This window comes from Indicator indicator, chromosome 21 (genome assembly GCF_027791375.1).
Source record: "Indicator indicator isolate 239-I01 chromosome 21, UM_Iind_1.1, whole genome shotgun sequence".
Classification (NCBI taxonomy): Eukaryota; Metazoa; Chordata; class Aves; order Piciformes; family Indicatoridae; genus Indicator; species Indicator indicator.
In genome coordinates this window covers 18,999,069-19,019,678 of record NC_072030.1, presented here as the reverse complement: position 1 = coordinate 19,019,678, position 20,610 = coordinate 18,999,069, and the positions used below count along the sequence as shown (strand labels likewise).

At 51.9% G+C, this 20,610-nt stretch overlaps 1 protein-coding gene across 1 annotated transcript in view; it reads left to right on the top strand.

Annotated features, from left to right (window-relative positions):
- PTDSS2 (phosphatidylserine synthase 2) overlaps positions 1-16,308 on the top strand; it is a 32,092-nt gene extending 15,784 nt beyond the window's left edge. The window contains exons 4-12 of the mRNA XM_054390519.1: positions 2,453-2,520; positions 3,532-3,666; positions 4,641-4,691; positions 6,508-6,621; positions 7,658-7,776; positions 8,196-8,310; positions 10,530-10,675; positions 14,820-15,005; positions 16,131-16,308. Of these exons, the coding sequence (XP_054246494.1) occupies positions 2,453-2,520; positions 3,532-3,666; positions 4,641-4,691; positions 6,508-6,621; positions 7,658-7,776; positions 8,196-8,310; positions 10,530-10,675; positions 14,820-15,005; positions 16,131-16,275 (1,079 nt within the window). The 3' untranslated portion in view covers positions 16,276-16,308. The remainder of the gene's footprint in view (positions 1-2,452; positions 2,521-3,531; positions 3,667-4,640; positions 4,692-6,507; positions 6,622-7,657; positions 7,777-8,195; positions 8,311-10,529; positions 10,676-14,819; positions 15,006-16,130) is intronic.
- The last annotated feature ends 4,302 nt before the right edge of the window (positions 16,309-20,610 follow it).

The following is a 20,610-nucleotide window of genomic DNA, read 5'->3' as shown; positions in this document are numbered from 1 at the left end:
AAACACCACCTCCAAACACAAAGCCATTCTTTACATCACTTCTGTCAGCACTGCATTTCTGGCCTGCAGACTCTCAGGTGGTTTTCAGCAGCTCACTGGTGCCTGTTAGGGGACAGGTTCCCCTCTCCCAAAGAATCTTTGCCCAACAAAGGGGGGTTTGCTGCTTTGTTTTTCCTAAGCTGCCTTCTAACCAGACAAGAGGGTGCAGGCACTCTCTGCCAGCCTGCCCATGGATCTGGGAGCTTCTCAAATGGAAGGAAGGACAGAAGCCTCAGTAGTGGCTCTTACCTTCACGTAAGGACAGCTACACCAGAGGCTCTAGACCCGCCTCACTAAGGGGCAGGTAGGCTGAACTCTGCTTTTCCTTCCCCCAGGGAGACCAAGGGGCAAAGCCACCTCATGGGGTGTGTTTAGAGGTTGGTCTGGGTTTGGTTTTTGATGACTGACCCCTGAGAAGATACTTCATTGATTGCATAATTAAGGAATTACAATTATGTCTGTAGACTTCAAGTGAAGACCTTCGAAGTTCCCAGTGAAAGCTGTTACACAGCTCTGAACTTCTGGCATCCAAGCCACACCTGTCCTCTTGGTTTGCCTTTTGTGGTTGGTTTTTTTTTCCCCTGAAAGTGTGAAGTAGGCTGTTTGGGTGAAATTAACATAGCAGTTTTGCTGAAGAAAGGTCACAGCTTCTCCCTTTGCAGTCTGTTTCATGCAACCTGCCAGAGACTTCTTATAAAAATGTGGATTCTTTTTTTTTTTTCTCTAATTTCTATTTTGTCTGTTTGTGACTTCCTTGTTGTTTTGTTTGGGTTTTGGTTTTGTTTTCCTCCTTGATGCTGGGGTGGGCAAAGACCACATTTATTTTTGTTGCAGGGGATAACCAAGCCTCTAGGCAGCTCTGCAGCACCATGGCTGCTTGATTCTGGGTTCTGATCTGATCACCAAGCGCATTTGCAATGTCCTAGGTCCTGCTTTTAGCATAGAACCTGTCATGCTCCTGCTTTTGCCATTAACCTGTCTTGGAGTGAATAGAGACAAATGCCCAAATGAGACTTGAGGGCTCCTAGCTTTCTCACTTTGGCAAACTGCATTCATGCAGGTGGGATCCATCCATGCAACCTAAGAACAACTCTCTTGGTTGGTCTTTGCCCCACGCCAACTCTGCTCACTACCCAGATGTTCCCATGGAAGGAGAGCTCTGCTTTCCAGGGGTAAACAGGAAGCACCTGAAGGAAAGTCTGTTGAAGCCATTCCAGGGTGATTAGCCTGTGACATAGCTGGAGGCTTCAGTACCCACTTGGAGTGAGTCAGGCTTGGCTGAGTGACCTTCTGCAAGCTTCTGGATGTGGTTAGGGAGAAGTGCTGGAGCACTCTGCACATGCTGGCTCTGCTCTGACCTTTGGCCCAAAACCACTGAGATTCCAGAGCCCAGAGACCACTTCATGGAACAGAAACCAAAGCAGCCTTGGGGTGAAGTAAAATGAATTAAGGGCATGGACACAGCTGATGGACCACAGCACCTGTAGCCAGGACTGTTAGATACCCAAAGACTGAGGCTCTTGGAAGAGCTGAGGTGATGGTGACCTGTTCAAAGCCAGCTTGGGTGTGGCCAAGTCTGGTAGGAGGTGTGTCTGCCCATGTCAGAGGGTTGGAACTAGAAGGTCTTCAAGGTCCCTTCCAATCCAGACCATGCCATGATTATATGATGGAGCTGAATATATGAATGCTTTAATTTGTGTAGAGTCTGGTGGTGCTTAGGTGTGAGAAGAGCTGTAATGACACATCTTGGGAGGGTGGAAGAGGACTGCAGGCTCTGAGGCAGCTGAGGGTTTTGTTGTGTTCATCTTGATGTGAAGAGTTTCAGTCTCCTGGGTCTCACACCTGCTAAACCTTGGGTACCTATTGTTTAGTTCATTCCTAGTGAATGTGGAAGTAGCTTTGGTATTTTGAATCACTTTCTGCCCTTCTCTTCAGGGGCAAAGATGAATTTGCAGAAGGAAAGGAGTGGTTCCTTCAGGACCATTGTCTGGTTCAGCAGGACACAGGCAGAAGTTGGCAGTGCGGCAGCTTTGGGAACACCAAAGCTGGTCAGGTCAAGGGAGAGTATGGAGAAAGGGAGGGAGTCAAGGAGGATGTCTAGTTCTCTCCCATGGACTGCTAGAAATATTGTGAGTGGCACCTGACACTCCTCCTGATTCTTGACTGTTTAGTCCATTGGATTGAGGTGTTCCTGGCTCATTCTCACAGCCCAGGCCGTTGCCTGAGCACTGCTGGCTGACTGCAGAGCAGCCTCTCTGGCTGTGTCTTATAAGGAGGATGGGGAACACTTCAGTGCTGGGCTCTCTGACTTCATGGTGAGAGCCTCCCTTCCTGAAATGCCATCAGAGTAAGTGAATCATTGGCTGCTCTGTGCTTGGACACTTGCTGACATCCCCTTGATCTGTTTCTGTAGCTTACTGGAGGTTCTGGCTGTGTGTCAGCGTTGTGTATGAGCTCTTCCTCATCTTCATACTCTTTCAGGTAAGTAACTTGGACCTCCAGCTACCAGAAGGCAGTTTAATGTGGTGTTCAGTGTTCTCCCTGACTACAGGAGATGCTTTTCATTGGTGTGAAGCCTTGGAATGGTTGTGCTGTTGAACGAGACTTGTAGGTTGAGGAAGAATGATCAGGGAATCATAGAATGCATGGGGTTGGAAGGGGTCTCTGGAAGTCATCCAGTCCAACCCCCTGCAGTCAGCAGGGACATACCCAACTGGATTAGGTCACTGGGAGCCCCATCAAGCTTGACTTTGAATGTCTCCAGGGATGGGTCTCTACCACCTGCCTGGGCAGCCTGTTTCAGTGTCTCACCACCCTTCTTCCTAATGTCAGATCTACATCTACCCTGTTCTAGTTTCAAACCACTGCCCATTGCCCCTTGTTCTGTGACTCCCAGCCCTTGTCAAAAGTCCCTCCCCAGCTCTCCTGGAGCCTTCAGGTACTGGAAGGCTGCTCTAAGGTCTCCCTGGAGCCTTCTCTTCTAGGCTGAAAAATCCCAACTCTCTCAGCCTGTCCTCATAGTGAGGTGCAGAGAATGAAGCACCTGGATCTTTCCTGGTCCAGGAACACAGAAGGTTCCTTGTGCCAGAGGTGCAGCCATCAAACTAACCTTTCCTGGCTTGCTGCCTGCTTTTTCCTTACCCTCCCCAGACTTGAGGAGAGGCAGAAGGAGCAATAGGAAATGTGTGTCACGTAGAGTGCTGACGTTTTGGGAGGGAGGAGGCATGGAGGAGTAGGTTAGGAAACAGAGTTAAGAATCTCTGATTCTTCATCTGTAAGAAATCTTCATTCTATAGTGATTAATTTTTTTTATTATTGAGCATCAGAGGCCCAGGAGGTGGAATAGATAGGCTGGCTGATGTTTCTGATCTGGGGGTACCAGACCCACCCCTCCCATTTGAAGATGCAGTGCTGACTGCAGCTGCCCTTTGTCCTTTCCTGGTCACTGATCCTTGCTTTGAGGGAAACCCAAGCCTTGTGTTCCTCCCACAGACCGTGCAGGATGGCAGACAGTTCATGAAGTACATTGACCCACACCTGGGGGTGCCTTTGCCAGAAAGAGACTATGGGGGCAACTGTCTTATTTATGACCCTGGCAATGCCACTGATCCCTTCCACAACGTCTGGGTAAGGAACTGAGCTACTGGCTGGTGAGTCTGGCTGGCTTTTGGTCAAAGTGGTTGCACTGAGCTCTTCAAGGTGTAGCCATGAGGTTTTCTGTGTGCTGAACGAGAACAGTTGGGGCTGACTTGCAGCTTCCTTATTTCTCTTCTCTTGACCTTTCCTGTTGGTCGGGTGGAGATGTGGCTCTGTATCCTAATCCGAGAGCCCAGGAGAGAGGGCAAACTGCTTGCCAGTTCTCCTTTCTCAGATTATTGATATAAACCCTTGTGTCTGGGTTCATTTATGTGCTTACAGAATCTTCTGCTCACAGGCACCCTGAGCACAGAGTTCACAAGCTGCATCATTCCCAGCAATCCCTAAGATGCACTTTCCTGACTGGCAGAAACCATCAGGTTATTGTTTCTTGCTGGTAAACAGAAGGCTTCAAATTCGAGGGCGAAGGATTGTTGGTTATTTACAGCTCCCTCATTGAACAGAGCTGTCAGGGCTTGAGTGGTGAGGAGCCCTGAATACTTTGGGTCTGCTGTGGAAGGTCTGCAGTGCATCAGGAACCAGAGAGGACAGTTACAGATGTCCCTTTCTAGCTGTGCACCAAAGGTGGGAGGAGAAAAAGCCCTCTCTGTCTAGGGATTGGTGGTGGCAGGGCTGGAAAGATTTCAGCAGCTCTTCTAGATACAGGTCTGATGAAGATATGCATGTTCTTGCTCTGGCTGGAGCACGTTCTGCTTCTGTCCCCTTGGCAGGAGTGGTGTCTCTGCTGTATCCTGATGCCAGTTTCTGCCCCTTAAGTTGCTGGACTGGGCTTGGCAGATAGTTTTATTCACTGTGCTTGAGAAGAAGGAAACTGGTGAAGTGCCTCTGGGGTTGGTGCGAATCACCTGAAGTTTGTTGCTGCATTTTCCTTGGGGTAGCAGTAAGCCTTGGGAAGGAGCTGTTGCTGGTAGTGCCAAGTGACCTGCACTCTTCTTGGCTTATAGGACAAGCTGGATGGCTTTGTTCCTGCTCACTTCTTTGGCTGGTACCTGAAGGTAAGAAGGTCTTCAGTTACCTTTCTGTCACAGTGCTGGTCTGCTTTTACAGCTTGACCTGTGTCTGGTTTAGCAGTGCCGATCAGTTATATTGGACAGTCACCTCTGGACCAGACCAACTGTTCATGGTCACAGAGGGCTTTTCTTTCTCCCCCCTTCCCCCTGACCATGCTGGCTCACCTCATTGCTTCCCCAGGTAACACTGCATTGACAGCCCCCATCCTCCACCATACCTCTGAGGTCAGGTCAAGGAAAATGGAAACCTAACTGCTGCAGCACAATAAGTGCTGGGATGAGTTCTGGATGTGGAGTGTGGGAGGAGGGCATGCAGAGGAGGTGTGAGGTCTGCTGTTAGCCCAGCACAGAGGTAGGATGGTATCTACCACTGCTCTAAGGCAGGCTTTGCCCAGTGGCATCCACATCAGGATCCTTACTTTTTAGTCAACACCAACCAGCTGTGGAAGGAATTCCTGTCATGCTTGTCACTGGCAGAGCACATTCAACATGGTCTCAATATTAGCTCTTCTTTAAACTGAGCAGCAACTTAGTTCCTAACTCTCTTTTGCCCTTGGCACTTCACCTTTCTGGTTTTGTGGTTTGTTTTCATTTTTTGTTGTTTTGTTTTGGTTTGGTTTTGTTTTTTTTTACCTATAAGATCTCTGTAAATAAACTGAAAAGGCTCCAGGCTGTCATCAGCCTGCTCCAACTGTTTTGGTTTTCCTTTTCAAAAGTGAGATGTATTCCCAGGAGTGTTTTGGGTTGGTCTGGGGTTTCTTACCCCTGTAAGCAAGAGATGAGTGTGCTGGGTATGGGGAGACTGACTTCAGATCAGCCTGGTACTGGCTTGCTGTGTTCAGAATTGTCAGTTTGAGGGAGCTCGGGCAGTAGAACAGCATTTCAGTTCCAGCTGTATTTGTTGTTACAAATAATGTCAGACTGAGGAGAAATGCCTAACTAGTGAGAACCTGGACACAAGATGGGAGGGAAGCAGTGGCACCTCCTGAGGAGCCAGAGTGGGGTAGAACTCACTATGCCACACCTGTTTACTCAGCCTGCTGTCTGTCTTGATCTGTTAGAAGCTGTGGTGATTAAAAGCCTGTTCCTGCCAAGCTGCTGGGGCTGATACAGCAGCCCGAGGGGCTCCAGACTGCTCAGCTTGACAGAGACTGGCTGTTGCAGTTCCTTTTTGTCAGTTAGCCTGTTTTTCTATAAAAAGCTGGAAGCTGAGTGTGTTGCCTTTATGAAGGGAGGGGAGCAGGTGTTTGGGTTGTTCCTTAGAGCAGCAGCCTCTTAAGCTGTGTCTCTGAGCAACAGAAGGGCAATACTGAGAATGAAGTCAGAAATCATCTTGGGTTTTCTTGTCTGCTGTGGAGTCACTTGGCTCCCATGCTCTCAGGCTAACCTGTGATGATGCCTAGCTTGTATTTTTCCCCTCTTCTGGGTGGGGTGGCCAGTGCCAAGCTACCTTTCCTCTTGCAGAATCAGTACTGGCACATTTGGGGCTGCCACCTTCCACCTGGGCACCCAGCTGAGGATGCAGCAGACCAGGTGTGTGGACTCTGTGCTGTGGCCCACTTCAGATGTGAGATAAGAGTGTTGCCACAGATGCCTTGTTGTGCCAGATGAGAGAGAGGTTCTGGTGCTGCAGCCTAGCTGCATCCTCATGCTGCATGGGGAAGGAGATGCTGCTCTTGGGCTCACCCCCTGGCCAGCTGCTGCCTGGCTTGGGTGTCCCTGCAGGGTTAGTAACTAATGGTTTAGTGACACTGCCCATGTGGTTATGGATCCTGGAAGGACTTTGTCTCCCTCTCTGCAGACGCTGATGATTCGAGACTGGTGGATGTGTATGATCATCAGTGTGATGTTTGAGTTCCTGGAGTACAGCCTGGAGCACCAGCTCCCCAACTTCAGTGAATGCTGGTGGGATCACGTACGTACTGCCCAGCTCGCAGCTGTGTCCAGAGGAGCTGTAGGTAGGAAAGGAAGTGCTGAGACTGAATTATCTCTTGTGCTCTTTGCCAGAGGGGTGTGAGACTGCTGCAGCTCAGCAGCATCCCTGCTTCTCCCTGTTGGCTTTGCAGTGGTTTTGTCACTCTGTGTGGGTTTGCAGGTGTTCAACCCCTTGCACGTGGGTAAATATTTGCCCCAGTTCATTTCACAGCGGAGAGAGAATCCAAAGCACTTGCAAACGTCTGGTGATGGTACAAACCAGAACATCTGAAATCAAGAGGGAAGTAAAACTTGGGGAAGTCTCAGATGGTGATTTGGTTCTTGTCTGTTACAAACCTAACCCCAGACTCAGTGCAGTTTGGGTCCAAAGTCTTCACTGCTCTCCAGAACATTGTTTAGATTTGCTATTGCGGTTTATAAATGGCTTTTAAAAGATAAACATTTGGCCCTCCTGAAGGCTTTGCACAGGACAAGATGTGGCCATTCTTCTCCTAAAATCCTGCTGGTGTCTGGCTTCTCAGGCCAGAGGGAGCAGGGGTAGTTGCTCTGTGGAATAAAGCTGCTCTATAGCTTGAAGTTATACACTTGATTTTTATTTTCCTATGAGATGTAAATTGGTTCCCAGAGCAGTCAGAATTATCCACATCCAGGGCACACAGCTTTGATTCTTAGTTGGGTTTGGGTTGGTTTTTTTCTTAAAGTACAAAATCTTTGCCAAGCTTGCAATGATTTCATAAAAGAAAATGCATTATGGATCAGACATCAAGCAAAGCTGTTCTGCCTTCAAAAAAATACTTGGAATGAAATTAACACTCAGGGCTCCACTGCTCTGAAGCTGGGGACAGGCAGATTTGTGTCAGCTCAAGAGCTCCATCTCCAGATTGAACACTTGGCAATAAGACACAGAGCATGAGCAGGACTCCTCTGTTTATTTTCACATCCTGAGCCTGCAGAGAAGTCTTCTGCTTACAAGGTTTAGTGCTGCTGCTCCAGCATCACTGTTCTTCTCCTTTCAGTGGATAATGGATGTGATCTTATGCAATGGATTAGGAATTTACTGTGGGATGAAGACTCTGTCTTGGCTTTCTCTGAAAACTTACAAATGGCAAGGACTCTGGAACATTCCTACCTACAAGTAAGTTGGTAGGGAAAGGAACTCCCTGAGGGTCATACCCTGCCCTTACCAGAAGGATCTCTTTGCCCCTCATAGTGCACAACTCCCCAGTAACCACAGCTCCAGAGTCATCAGCACATGGAACCTTAATGTGTAACAACCCCCAGGGAGTCTCCTCCCAGTGATGAACCATCCATCTCTGTGGTGTTTGCTGAGCAAAGCAGGGCTGAGGAGATGCTCACCTGAGTGGTGTAGCTTGAAGTGATAGTCCAAAGAGGAGGCTTCTCTAGCTCAGGGTCTTTGTCTCCTGGAGGAGTCACTGACTTGGAGCGAGCAAAGGCATTTGGCATCCCTGCTTTGGTGTCTCAGATAGAAGCCTGAGCAGGTGTGCCTTATGTGCTGTGGTTAAAGATACAGGAATGTGTTCTGCTTCTTGTCAGGGGGAAGATGAAGAGAATTGTCTTCCAGTTCACCCCATACAGCTGGGTCAAGTTTGAGTGGAAGCCAGCCTCCAGCTTACGCAGATGGCTTGCAGTTTGTGGCATCATCTTTGTCGTAAGGAAACTTCTGCCTTGTTTTCCCCTACCACTTGACTGAGTGTTTTGTAACCCCTAAGCAACTGTACCAACATTCTCTTGGGCTGAAACTCTGGCAGGGAGATGATGTTGTAGTTGAGGCTGGAAAAGATCACTCCCAAAGGTGTCTGTTTCCATGGCTCTGGAACACTTTAGAGTTTTATTACATAAATATTGGTTCTTGCTTGCTGAACAACATTGATAGGTATTGTGAGCAATATAAAGTGAGCTACAAATACTTCAGCAAGTACCAAAATGACTGCCTTGGGGTGCAAGTGGCTGGTTTCTCTGGGTCTGAAGCAGACACATCACACTGCAGCTGGAAAGGGCTGTACCCAATGCTTCAAGCAGGTTCTCTGAGCAGTACAGCTCCTGAAGCTCATTGCTTTGCCTCAGGTAATACTTTGTTACACAGACTTAAAAATTTCAGTTCACAGAAGATCTTGAGTTGGAAGAGATCCATCAGGATGATTGAGTCCAACTCTCTGCTCCTTGCAGGACTGCCCTACTTACCCTAGATTTATGGGGTTTTAATGTTTCACATGTGGCTTGACCATCTGAGGTTAAGTGATCTCCATTTAGACACAAGAGAAAGCTGGCTTGTCCCAGCAGGTGGACAGTCTGCCTCCAACTCCCTGAGGGGCTGGAGCTGTGCTCTAGTGATGCATCACCTTGGATTCCCACCTTCCATTTCAGTCACAGGTGTCCTGCACATGACCTTGATAAGGAGGAGAAGCCTGGCAGCTCAAGTGCTTTTCCCCCACTCCTGCTTCTTGGCATCTTTGTGCTGCCCATGGGATTTCATTTGGCTCTGTGCTGAGCAGCTCCAACTTGTTTCAGTTCAGCAGCTGTGGAGTTTAACCAGAACAAACCTTGTGACCCTTGCAGTGACTCCAGAGACAATGGGCATCACCCAGGCCCTGTGCCACTCCTGGGCACAGGGTGGAACTGTGTTGTCATATGCTGCTACAGCAGCATAACTTCAGCTCCTGAACATGCAAAGCCTCTTGTAAAGGTGAAGCTGTAAAGCACCTTGAACCATGTGGGATGTGGAATCTGGTGGTGCTTTGTCTTGGTGTCTATCCAGCAAAGCTGCCCATGATGCTTTGCTGAAGGGGGCTCAGGACTCAGCTTGGCAAGCCACCCCCCCTCTAATGACATTGCAGTTAGTGCTACTGTCAGTGGCAGAGCTAAGTGTGCCCTGGGGACAATGCACTGTCTGTAAGAGCACAGGCAGCATACAGCAGGGCCAGCAGCCAGGGCCAGGCAGTTTGCAAACTCAGCCACTTGAGTCCAAGTTACCATCACCTGATTTCTGCTCCAGAACCCCCTTGCCAGCTTCCCATGGCACAGCTGTTGTGCCCAGCCTCCTGTAGCCCGTGGGAGCAGTAAGGCAAATGTGTATGCTGAAAGGAGAAATGTTTCTGTGGCTTTCTGTGTGCACAGCCCCAGCTTGGCACCCTGGGGAAATTGGGGGTTAGGGGCTGGAGCAGACTTTGCAACAGAGATTCTCCTGAACAGTGCCAGACTTTGGCAGTGTGATGCTTCCTTCAGCAAAGCCTGGTTCTAGCTGACAGTTTGTGAGCAGCTTCAGGTCCTGGCTCACTCCTTGGGATTAAGCAAAGCTCAGTGCCTTTGTTGGTGCTTCTTTTGAAGTGAGAAGCTTATCTGCTTGCTCACGCTGCCAGGGCAGCTCATGGAGAACATTTTTCCTATCAGTGTTGACTTTGGCACATTTGTATAACTGTAAAAAATAAAAATCTGCACCAAAGCAAAGCCCCAGGATGCCTCTTGAGTTCCCTCAGTCAGACCTGACGTGCTGCTGAAAGGACAAGTTGCTGCTCTTAGAGCTGGTGATGAGCAGTTCTGCAGCCTGGTTAATCCTCCAGGCAGTTCTTGCCCAGCTCTCTGCTGGAGTATTTTTTAATAGCTCTTCCAACACACAGAAAACTTCTGAACACAAATTTCTGGGCAGTTTTTGCCCAGCTTTCTGCTGTGGTGGTGGTGGTGTTGTTTCTAATGCACACAGATAGCTTCTAAAAACCCAAGCTGGTCATTAATGCAACACTGCTGGTGCCCTTGGTGATGCATGCAGGAATTTATGCTGCTGGGGGGGTGGGCCATGCAGGGAGAGAGGGAGATTCCCAGAGTTCATTTGGTGAAGTCTTTGGAATGTAATGAAAATGTCCTTTCCCCCAGTTTCTCCTGGCAGAGCTGAACACCTTTTACTTGAAGTTTGTGCTGTGGATGCCCCCCGAGCACTACCTGGTGCTGCTGCGTCTCGTCTTCTTCGTCAACGTGGGAGGGGTGGCCATGAGGGAGATCTACGACTTCATGGATGACCCGTAAGCATGGGCACCCTGCCCAGCTCCACCTGCTCTGTGCTCTGTGCCCCAGCTGCTTGCCACCTGTCTCAGGGCAGCCCTTCAGCTTGGCAGGGGCAAACAGACCCAATCCCAAAGCAGCACCTGCTCTGCCTTCCTGTGGCTGGGAGGTAAAATCCTAACGAGGTCTGGTTAGGGAACAGCTGTGGTTAAGGGCATTCTACTTGCACTAGTTTTAACCCCAGGTCTTATGGAATGCTCACTCTTTGGAGTATGTAATGTGCAAATTAGCTGGGATCTCTCTTTGGAGCAAGCACTGTGCAAATTAGCTGAGTGCCTCTGTGGGCAGAGCAGTATGAACTCCACACAGATTGATAGCCAGGAGCTACAGTCCTTACATGTACCTTCTAAGGACAGCAGGGCCCAAACTGAAGCAAACAGGAACCCATTTCTTAAAGGTGCTTCTTCTCTTCAGCTGTCTTCCAGCTGGTCCCTGGTCCTCTGGAGCTCTTGTGGCACCCTCTTGCAGGTCAGAGGACCCTTTGTGGCAGTGTGTTGAAGGCAAAGTGCACCCAGACACAGCAGTGCATGCACCTTCAGACTGTTCCTACCTGAGCATCGTATTTGTCCTTGCTGCTTTTGTTTCTGCAGACCATGTGAGACCTGAGAAAGCTTTGTTCTCAACACTTACCTTTTCGTTTTAGTAGCAATTGCCTGAGCCCACATCTTAAGCCTAGGAGAACATCTGGCTTCAAGGGATGTTCACTATCTGTCACTGACCAATGCACAAAGTGTCTGCGGTCAGAATTTAGGGTTCCACCACTCTCTGAAGATCAGTTTCCCCTGCAAGGCTTTGACTCCTAGAGCTGGGAAGAAGGGCCAGCCCAGACTGCTTAGTCGCAGCTCAGGACACTCAGCAGTGGCAGGCTGCCCTGCCCCTGGTGTGGGACATGCCTCCAACTCCAAGAGAAGAAGAGGTCTCTGCCTCTCACTAGTAAGCTCCTCTCCTTAGCACCATTCCCAAGCTTCTGGTCCTTGTGTTTGGGTTGGAGGAGCTCCTCTGCCCTCAGTGCAGGCCCCTGGCTTACCGGTGAGCTGCAGGGGCCTGGTCGGTCACGGTGCCTCGCTGCTGACTCAGTGGTTGCCACTCTCACTGAGCTGGAGAAGCTCACCCAGCAAGCAGCATGTCCTCATCATTGCCACCACCATCATCCTGCTGTTCTTTCTCTTGCTGGGTAAGGTGACCTTGCCCCCTCACTCCTGAGGTTCCTAGCTCTGCTTGATGCACCACAGAGCTGATCTCAGAGAGTTCATGCAAAGGGGCAGATCCTGGCACCTGGTCTTACCTGGGATCTTCTCTGTGAAGCCTTCTGCAGCTGGGCTTTGCCTCCTTTGTGCATTCCACTCTCCCAGGCAGAGCTAATCAGAGTGTGTTTTGCTGGCTGCATTTTTCACTTGCACATCATTTGGAACCGGGAAACCCATTTTGGATTCTTCCTGTTGTGGTGTAGGGAGATGATGCTGGGCAGCAGCAGCTGTACCTGAGGTTCCCAGCTAACAGCAGCAGAAGCCTTGCTGGTTTCTTCCTTTCAGAAACTCCCTCGACTTGTTAGTGGACAAAGGCTGGAGTGTTCCATTGACCTTCCTTGTCAGAAACAGGGTTCATTGCCTTGCCTGGTGGTGACAGGACCAAGATGAACTGATCAGATCTCTTCAGCTAACCTTGCACTGTTCAGCCTGGCAAGCAGTGAAGCTCAGAGAGGAAGACTTTCTCATTCAGGATTCTTTGGTATCTGCTCTAGGGCTCTGCTTTCAGGAACTTGGTATGAGCATGGTGACTAAGTATCTAGAGTAGAAGTCCAAGAAGAGGGATGGTTCTTGAAGCTGTTCCCCAGTTCTTCCATGCCACAGTCCTGTTCTGGTCAGTGTGCTGAGTGAGCTGCTGCTGCTGGGCTGTAGATGTTCCTCACCACAAGTCTTGATGGAAGAGTCTGTAGCTTTGCCCTTGGCATGCCTTCCTACCTCCGTTCTTCAGGTCTCTTCCAGGGATTTGTCTGCACTGAGGCCATGAATTTTGATCTTATTCATCAAATGGGAAGAAAAGGACTTTCCATTAAAATCTTCATGAGTAGGAGAGCAGGAAGCCAACTTCCCTCCTCAGCAGCTTTAGTTTCTGCCCAGCTCTTCTGCTGGGGTTTAATCCTTTTGTCAGTGTGCTGCCATCCAATGATCAGCAAAGCAGAAAGCTGACATCTGAACAGCTTGAGGTTGCAGTGGAGATCTGCTGCTTCAGCTTTTCTCTCTGACCATGTGTTGAAGCAAATTTCTACCTATTTAATCTGTCCTAGGGGATGAAGGACCTGGAGCAGCTTCTGAGCTCCTTTCATCTCAGCTGGGCTAGACAGGGTACATCTTAAAACAGAATGCATTCCTCCCTTCTGCTCCAGCAATACCCTCCCCTTGATTCACTGCTCCCTGGGGTTTTTCCAGTGCACTTGGACAATTTTGTGTGGTTTGAACTTATGCTGTGGTGTAGAACAGGACTCTGAAGTTTAAGAAACTGTGGGGTGTGTGCTTGACTCTCAGTGACCCCTGGACTCAGGAGAGGGAAGAGAAGCTCTATTTGCTCTCCATACTTAGATCTCTTCCCAATCAGCAAGAGTCCAAGGTGGTGCAGTGGAGTAGATATGCCTGAGCACAAGGAATACACCTGCTGAGGGAAGGATGCTCTCCCCAGTGCAGCTGCTGGCATCTGGGGAGGAGAGAGGAAGGGAAACTGGGAGTAAAGGTGCAGCTGCAGCTGCTGGAGGTGCTGGAGCCTGTTGTGATGTGGTGACCTGGGCAGCCTTGTTTCTCTGCCTAGCAGAGGGGAAGCGTTAGCAGGCATCTGATGAAATCCAGACTAGGGCTTTGTTAGGTGGCTTCTTCCATCCACTCCCTGGTCAGAGTGAAAAGATGGATGATGGAAGAGCAGAAATGTAGTCTGTGAAGTGGGAGGTGATGTCCTTGGCTCTGCATGGTTGGATAGCACATCCACAGGCACCAGTGGTGCTGTCCTGGGCAGCTCAGTGCAGTCCAAGGCATAAAACAAGGACTGCTTCTGTTGCCCAAGTGAACCCTGCTGGATTGTTGACCTGTGAGTCATCAGGGCAGTGAGCTGGGGAAAGGACATGAACAGAGTAGGTCGAGCAGTGGAGGATCTGACTGCTGCAGAACCTGCCCAGGGTTCCAGCAGTAGGCTGTTCCCTGGGGGGGGTCTGAGGTTTCCTGAAAGGCAGCCAAGTGGTGGTTGGGGTTTAAGTATTTCCCACACAGGAATAGGTGACCCCAAAGATGATTTCTCTCCCATCTCTTCTCCTGCAGGTAAAGCCTCTGAATAGACACAGAATCATAGAATGGTTGGGGTTGGAAGTGGCCTCTGAAGGTCATCCAGTCCAAACCAAACTCCTCTGCAGTGAGCAGGGACATCCTTAACTGGATCATCTTGATTCTGATGATGCTGCCTGAGCCCTTCACTAGGCTCAGACCCAGCACTGCAGCTTCTCACTGCCTTGGCTGCTGCTGTCTCAGAACAGGCCCTGGGGGTGAAATATTAACCATGGATTTGCCCCAGGTGTGTGTTTGTCCTGGCAATGAAACTCTGTCCTGGTGTCCTCCAGTATCCTGCCTGTTTGTCACTGAACTTTCTTCCTTCAAAGTGCCTTTGGAGATCCCTGGTGACAGCTCACTGACAGCTTAGGGAAAAGAAAGTAAGCTGCAGGCTGCAGTTACCTAGGGGTTAGGTTTGGTTCTGGCAGGGGCACTGGGTGTTTGCAGAGAGATCAAGAAGCAGAGCTCCTGTCTCATAGCTTGCCCTGGGCCTCAGCTGATTTCAGACTGGTCAGGCAATTGTTTGAGTCCCCTGGAAACGAGGATACTTGCTTGCAAGACAGGAGGATGAAGCTTAACTTTTCCTGTGTTTCTGGAGCCTCTGGGAGGAAACGTCAGTGACAGCAGCATGGAAGTGGCCAGGCTGCATAGCCTTGGTGTCCCACACGTGTGCGCAATCCAAACTAGGCTCAGGTCAGTGCAGAGCTCCTGGAGTGGTTCCCCTGTGGGCTGCAGGATGTCTCTGACTGTGTGCTGTGACAGCTGTGGCTCTGGCTCACCTCTGTCTGTTCTACAGGAAGTTCCACAAGAAGCTGGGCCAGCAGGCCTGGCTGGTTGCTGCTATTACTGCCACCGAGTTCCTGATCGTGGTGAAGTACGACCCCCACACCCTGACTCTCTCCCTTCCCTTCTACATCACCCAGTGCTGGATCCTGGGGATCATCCTGCTGCTCACCTGGACAGCCTGGCGCTTCTTCATCCGGTGAGCATGGCTTGAGGGGCTGCTCTCACAGGGCATCTGCTGCATGGGGCATCTGCTCTTGGGAGACTTCGTCTCCTGAAGGTAGATCACAGCTGGTTTAGGTGCTAGAGCTGCAGGGGGGGTGTAAGAACCATGGAACAAACGGGGAGCTTCCTGTGCGTGGTGCTGGCAGTTTTCTTTCTGGATCGAGCCTCTGGGAGCTTTGGTCTTTGGAACACTTGGGTCAGGGTTCTGTAGAAGCAGGTGAACAGGCAGGAGCCTGACTGCTGCTCATCTCATCTGCCATCTTCACTTATCCGGGAAGATCATGGAATCACAGAATATCTTTGGTTGGAAGAGACCTTCAGGACCATAAAGTCCAAGCTAGCATTGCAAGGTCGTCACTAAGCCATGTTCCTAAGCACCAGCTCCAGACACCTTTTAAACCCCTCCAGGGATGGGAACTTCACCACTGCCCTGGGCAGACCATTCCAGTGCTTGACAATCCTTTCAGTAAAGAAATATTTCCTGATACCCAGCCTAAACTGCCCCTAAACTACAGGAAAGGGATGCATGGCTTGCATCCCTTCCCCACACTCCTGAGTTCCTGTCCCAGAGTCAGCAAGGAGTGAGCCAAGGTTCAGGTGTTTGGTTTGGAGGCTTCTCTGAGCACAGAAGTGAAAAGCAGCTGCATGAGGCTGAAGGAACAATTTCTTTGCTGCAAGAGTGGTCAGGGGTTGGCACAGGCTGCCCAAGGAGGTGGTGGAGTCACCATCCCTGGAGGTGTGGCCATGGCACTTGGGGACAGGGTTTGATGACCGTGGGGGTGTTGGGTTGATGGCTGAACTCGACCTTAGAGGCCTCTTCCAACTCAAACAATTCTCTGATCTGTAGTTGGAGGCCCCTGCCCCAGCAGTGGTGGCTCCTGCTGAGCATGCTGTGGGGTCACACCTCAGAGGTGATGGTGGCCTCTGCTAGCACCAAACACAGGTTAGAGATGGATCAATGCCATCAGAAACCCACAGCCAAAGGACTCAGGTGAGTTAGATCATTCCAGGGGCACCTACCTCCAGAACAGTTGCCTGAGTGTTCTTACTGAGTGGTTTGTTCCTGTCAGCAGCTCATCTCTGTCCCCCTCCTCTGCAGGGACATCACTCTGCGGTACAAGGAGATCAGGAGGCAGAAGCAGGAGCACAGGCAGGAGAAGGACAAATGCCTGAGCAATGGAGATGGACACTCCTCAGTGCTGCAGGAACAGACTGGGAGCAAACTGAGGGAGAGGAAGCTCTGAACGCCAGACAGAAGGCTGGAAGGAACTTGTAGTGCTCAGGCTGGCCTGGTGGACAGTCCAACCTTACCCTACCTACCTTGTAATTGTTGTTGTTAGCTTTCCAACATGTGAAGGGAGGTCACTCTGACCTGCACAGCCTTTCTCCTGCACACCAGTCAGGGCTGGAGGAGGCCTGTGTGGAGGGAAGTCAGAACCAACACTGTTGCAGCCAGATGGGATCTTCCTGCAGATCTCTTGGTTTGTCTTCCTGGAGAACAAGGGTTGGAGACAAGGGGCTTTAAACAAGGTGCAAAGGGAATGTAGCTGCTCTCTCCAGCCAACTGTGAGATTTCCATGGTGACCTTTGGGCATTAGGAACACTTCCTTTGGAGTGTGCAGGTAACAGAGACAGGAGATGAATTATTATTTTGTTGAGGTTTTTTTTCTCTGCTGAAACTACCTTGAGCTGTGGGGTGAGATGGTGTCAAGTGTTCAGCCACCAGTTACCAGAACTGAGACAGATGTAGGTGACCTGAGATGTGTGAACAAGATGCATAAGTTACACAGGAGATACCACAGCACACTGCTGCTCCTGCCCCTGCAGCTCAGGGCCGTTGCCTTCCTCCAAACCTGACCCACAGCACCCTGGGGTGGTCTGCAAGAGCTGTGTGCTGTATCTCGGCTCTGGGGAGGCAGGCAGCTGCTCCTTAGCTCTCTTTTTAATTTCTCTTTTAGTCCTGGTAATCTCTTGCAGGTAAGGGAAGGTTCAATGTGAAAGGTCAAGCTGCCTTTCCTTTGCTCCATGGAGTAAAGCATACTACATGCAGAAACCTGGGAGTTACTCCATTGGTCTTAAGTTATTTGCCTTACTCTCAGCTTTTAGTTTGCTTACCAAGAGGGTTTGAGTCATTCTTGGTGTCTGCTCTTTGGGGCACATCAGGTTCTGCTGCCCTTCACAGCTGCCCCATCCCTGCCCAGGTGCCTCCAAGCCCAGCTGGAGAAGGTCTCTCTGCAGTTACACAGAAAGTCTCTGTCCAGCTGCTGCCATCCCTGCCCCAGCACCCTGCTGTACTGGGGGTCTGCAGGCAGTGGTGCAGCTGGGGCCTAGCAGAAGAAACTGGGAAGCTGGGCTGTGGGGTTTGGGGGTCATTAGTCCAAGGTGTAAGTGCAACATCCATTTTTTAACCTCTGCTGGAAGCCTGGGTGTGGAAGGTGCTGCTGTAGCCATGCCCATATCACCTCTGCAGACTGACCTCCCCCTACTGCTGGAGGCTTTGTCCAGGGGAGAGCTTCAGCACCACCAGTAACACTTCAGGTTTTGAGGGGCAGGAGCCTTGCTGAGCTGCTGCCAGCAAACAGCCATGGCTGTGATCCTCTTTGGTCTCACAGGTGACTGACAACCCAGCCCTGCACTTCTCCCACCTTTACAGTGACCCAGGTGCTTTCTGCCCTTGGGGAGTGGGCACTGAGCAGTGGGGCAGGCTCCAGGAGCCTAGCACTTGGGTTGCATCTGAAGAGCTCAGCAAACAAAGCAGAGTTTGTGGGCCAGGGAGTGCCTGGTTGCTTGGCAGCTGCAGAGGAGAGTGTGAGAGGTAGCATCAGGCTTCTTCCTCCAGCATGTTGAGTCTGCAGCTGCTCTCCCTGGGTAGGAGGTTGCTGCTGTGAGGCAGGGGGGCATGGGGCTGTGTCAGTAGGTGCTGGGCAGTTGGTACAGGGGCAGATGGTACATGAGCTGAGCAAGTCTCTATTTCAATGCCTTCCCACCCAGAGCTCTCAGCCAGTCCCACCACCTGTAACCTGCTGGGTAGCTGCTGCTGCTGTGGTGCTTGTGTGGTCCCAGCTGGGCAAGGCTCAGGTCAGTGGATCTCCATCCCACCTGTGCTGAGAGCACTATGCCCCCTTCTCATCTCTTTGGGTCCATCTCATAATCCAGCTGGTAGCAGGCACACTTGGGGGGGGTCTGTCACTGTACCTCCTCCCCCTTCCTCCTCCTCTTCCCTCCCCACCAGAGGACCCCCCTACATTTTAAACAACCAGTGAAGAGCATCAGGTCCTGTGGGTGTCCTGGGTGTGTTCCCTGGTGCTGGGGCTCTGACCCAATGCCTACCACACTGACTTGTTTGTCTCGACCCATCTGAAGAGCTTCTGTGGTTAGTCTGGAAACCTGCACCCCTGTAATAAAGCAATGGTTGCTGCTGTGTCCTTTGGTACAGCCTTTGGTACAACCTCCTGGTCTGTTGCCTGTCACCTTGCAGGTGGAACTGGGGCCTGGGCTGCCTGGTTCATAATTCCCTTCTCTAGGAAGGCCTTAATCATAGACTGGCTTGGATTGGAAGGGACCTTAAAGATCATCTCAAGGATCCTTTTAAAGGTAACTGGTGGTGAGTAGATCAGGTGGCTTCTGTGTTGAGGCTGTTCAAACCTTCAGCTGCCAGAATGGGGCCTTTGGAGACGACCAAAACTCAGCCAAACCCAACCCCATTGGGAGCAGCTCTTGTAGCTGCAGCTGCCTCTGCCGTGAGGCTGGAGTGGTGGTGGCTCTGACCTGGCCACATGGGGAGCGCTGGGGGCCTGGGCTGTGCCAGGGAGGGGGACAGCTTGCTGTATCCATTGGGAATGTGATTTCCAACCTCTACTGCAGATGAGGTTTGGGAGCTGGGAAGGAAGTTAGGGCTTACTCTTTTCCAGCTGGCTGTCCCAGAGGCAGGGCTTAGGGCCAGCTGTGGAGCAGAGATGCTGAGTTATGGCTGGGCTCAGGGATCTTAAGGCCATTTCCAACCAGAAGGTTCTGTGACTCCTTGCTGTCCCACAACAGTGCTCTGGCACTTGGGATGAGGTGGCTGAAAACCATGGGCATGAAGCAGGGTCAGAGAATACCCGCTCCCATCACCTGCAGGAGAGGCCTGGCTGGTGGTCACTTTGTCACGGTGGACACACAGCTTTTGGTCTCCCAAGTGCTGAAGAGGTTTTTTTGGGCCAAGTTCCCTGTAAGTGCCACTTGGCCCTTTGTGAAGAGGCTTCACCTGCTGCTGACCTGGGAGAGACAGCAGAGCCCATGGGGCTTCTGTAGGAAGAGATGGAGCCAAGAACTTGCTGTGGGGTGGCCCCAGTTCTACCCAGGACCCCAGGTGCTGCTGGGGGAGGCTGGGATGGAGTCAGAGAGAAGAGGAGCCAAGGAACCCAGGTAGGAAGGATGAGGATCCAGGACTTGGTCTCTTGGTGCTGAGCCAGGGAGGGGAGCAGCACCCAGGGAAGGGGCAAGAGGAGGGGATGCAGGTCCGAGTGGAGGGGGTCCACGGGGTGGGTATGGAAGGGCTGAATTTTAGAGGGGTTGCAGGAGGTGGGAGAGGTGCAGGGGGTGGGGCCCTGGGCAGTGAGCTGCAGCCGGAGCAGAGATGGGGGAGCCCCGAACCCAGCAAACTCGAGCGGTCCCCGGCTCACCTCCGTGTGTGGAGGGTGCTGGGGGTGGGGCCGAGCTCCCCTCCCAGCCCGGGTCCCGCCTCCCCCGTCCCCGCCCCCCGGGAAAGGCACCGGTTTCCCCCAAAGCAGCGGTGAGTCGGAGCCCGTCGAGCCCCCCACCAACCACCCCCTCCGCCCCGGCTGCCACTACCGAGAGCGGGGGGTGAGGGAAGGGGACAAGGGGAGGGGTCGTGGTCCAACCCGGGGGAGGCCACAAGGGTGACAATGCGGGGGGCCGGCACTGGCAGCATCCCTGCTCGCTCCGTGGGGGGGTTGGGTTTGGGGTTTTTAAGGCAACTTCCTAAGGAAAGGAGCCCGGGAGGGCAACCAGCGACCCCCCCCCCCCGCCCCGGACCCTCCCTCTGCCTGAGACTACCCCCGCACGGCCGAGCGGCGCCATCACCCACCCCACCCCCCCCGGCCTCCGTCCAGCCCTGGGGTCCCTTGCTGAGCTCCCTTTGGCCGGGGAGTAGCCAGGGGGAGTCGCTCTGTCCCCGGGCCCTGCTCGCTGCTCGGGGGGGAGAGGCTGTGTGCGAGAAAAAAACCTTCCAGGGGGTCTGGGCAGCTCCAGGCTCTCCTGGAAGGGTGCAGAGACCTCCCCACTCATCGTAGCAGTGAGCGGAGGCTGGGAGCTGGTCCCTGCAGCTGATCCCAGCAGCTGATCCCGCACCTCAGGCAGCGATCCCGCTGTGATCCAGGAGCCCTCCCCCCTGAGCTCGGAATCCCTCGGGAGCGGTGGGAAGCGAGGGGCTCCCAGTTGGATCCGTGAGCTCCCTGGGACTCGCTGCTACCCTGCCTGGATCCGCTCGGGAATCAGCTCGGGAATTGCGGCATTTCCCTCCCCTGCGCCCGGCCACTGCCTGCTGCTGCCCGGCGGATGACAGGAAGGGCTCCGCT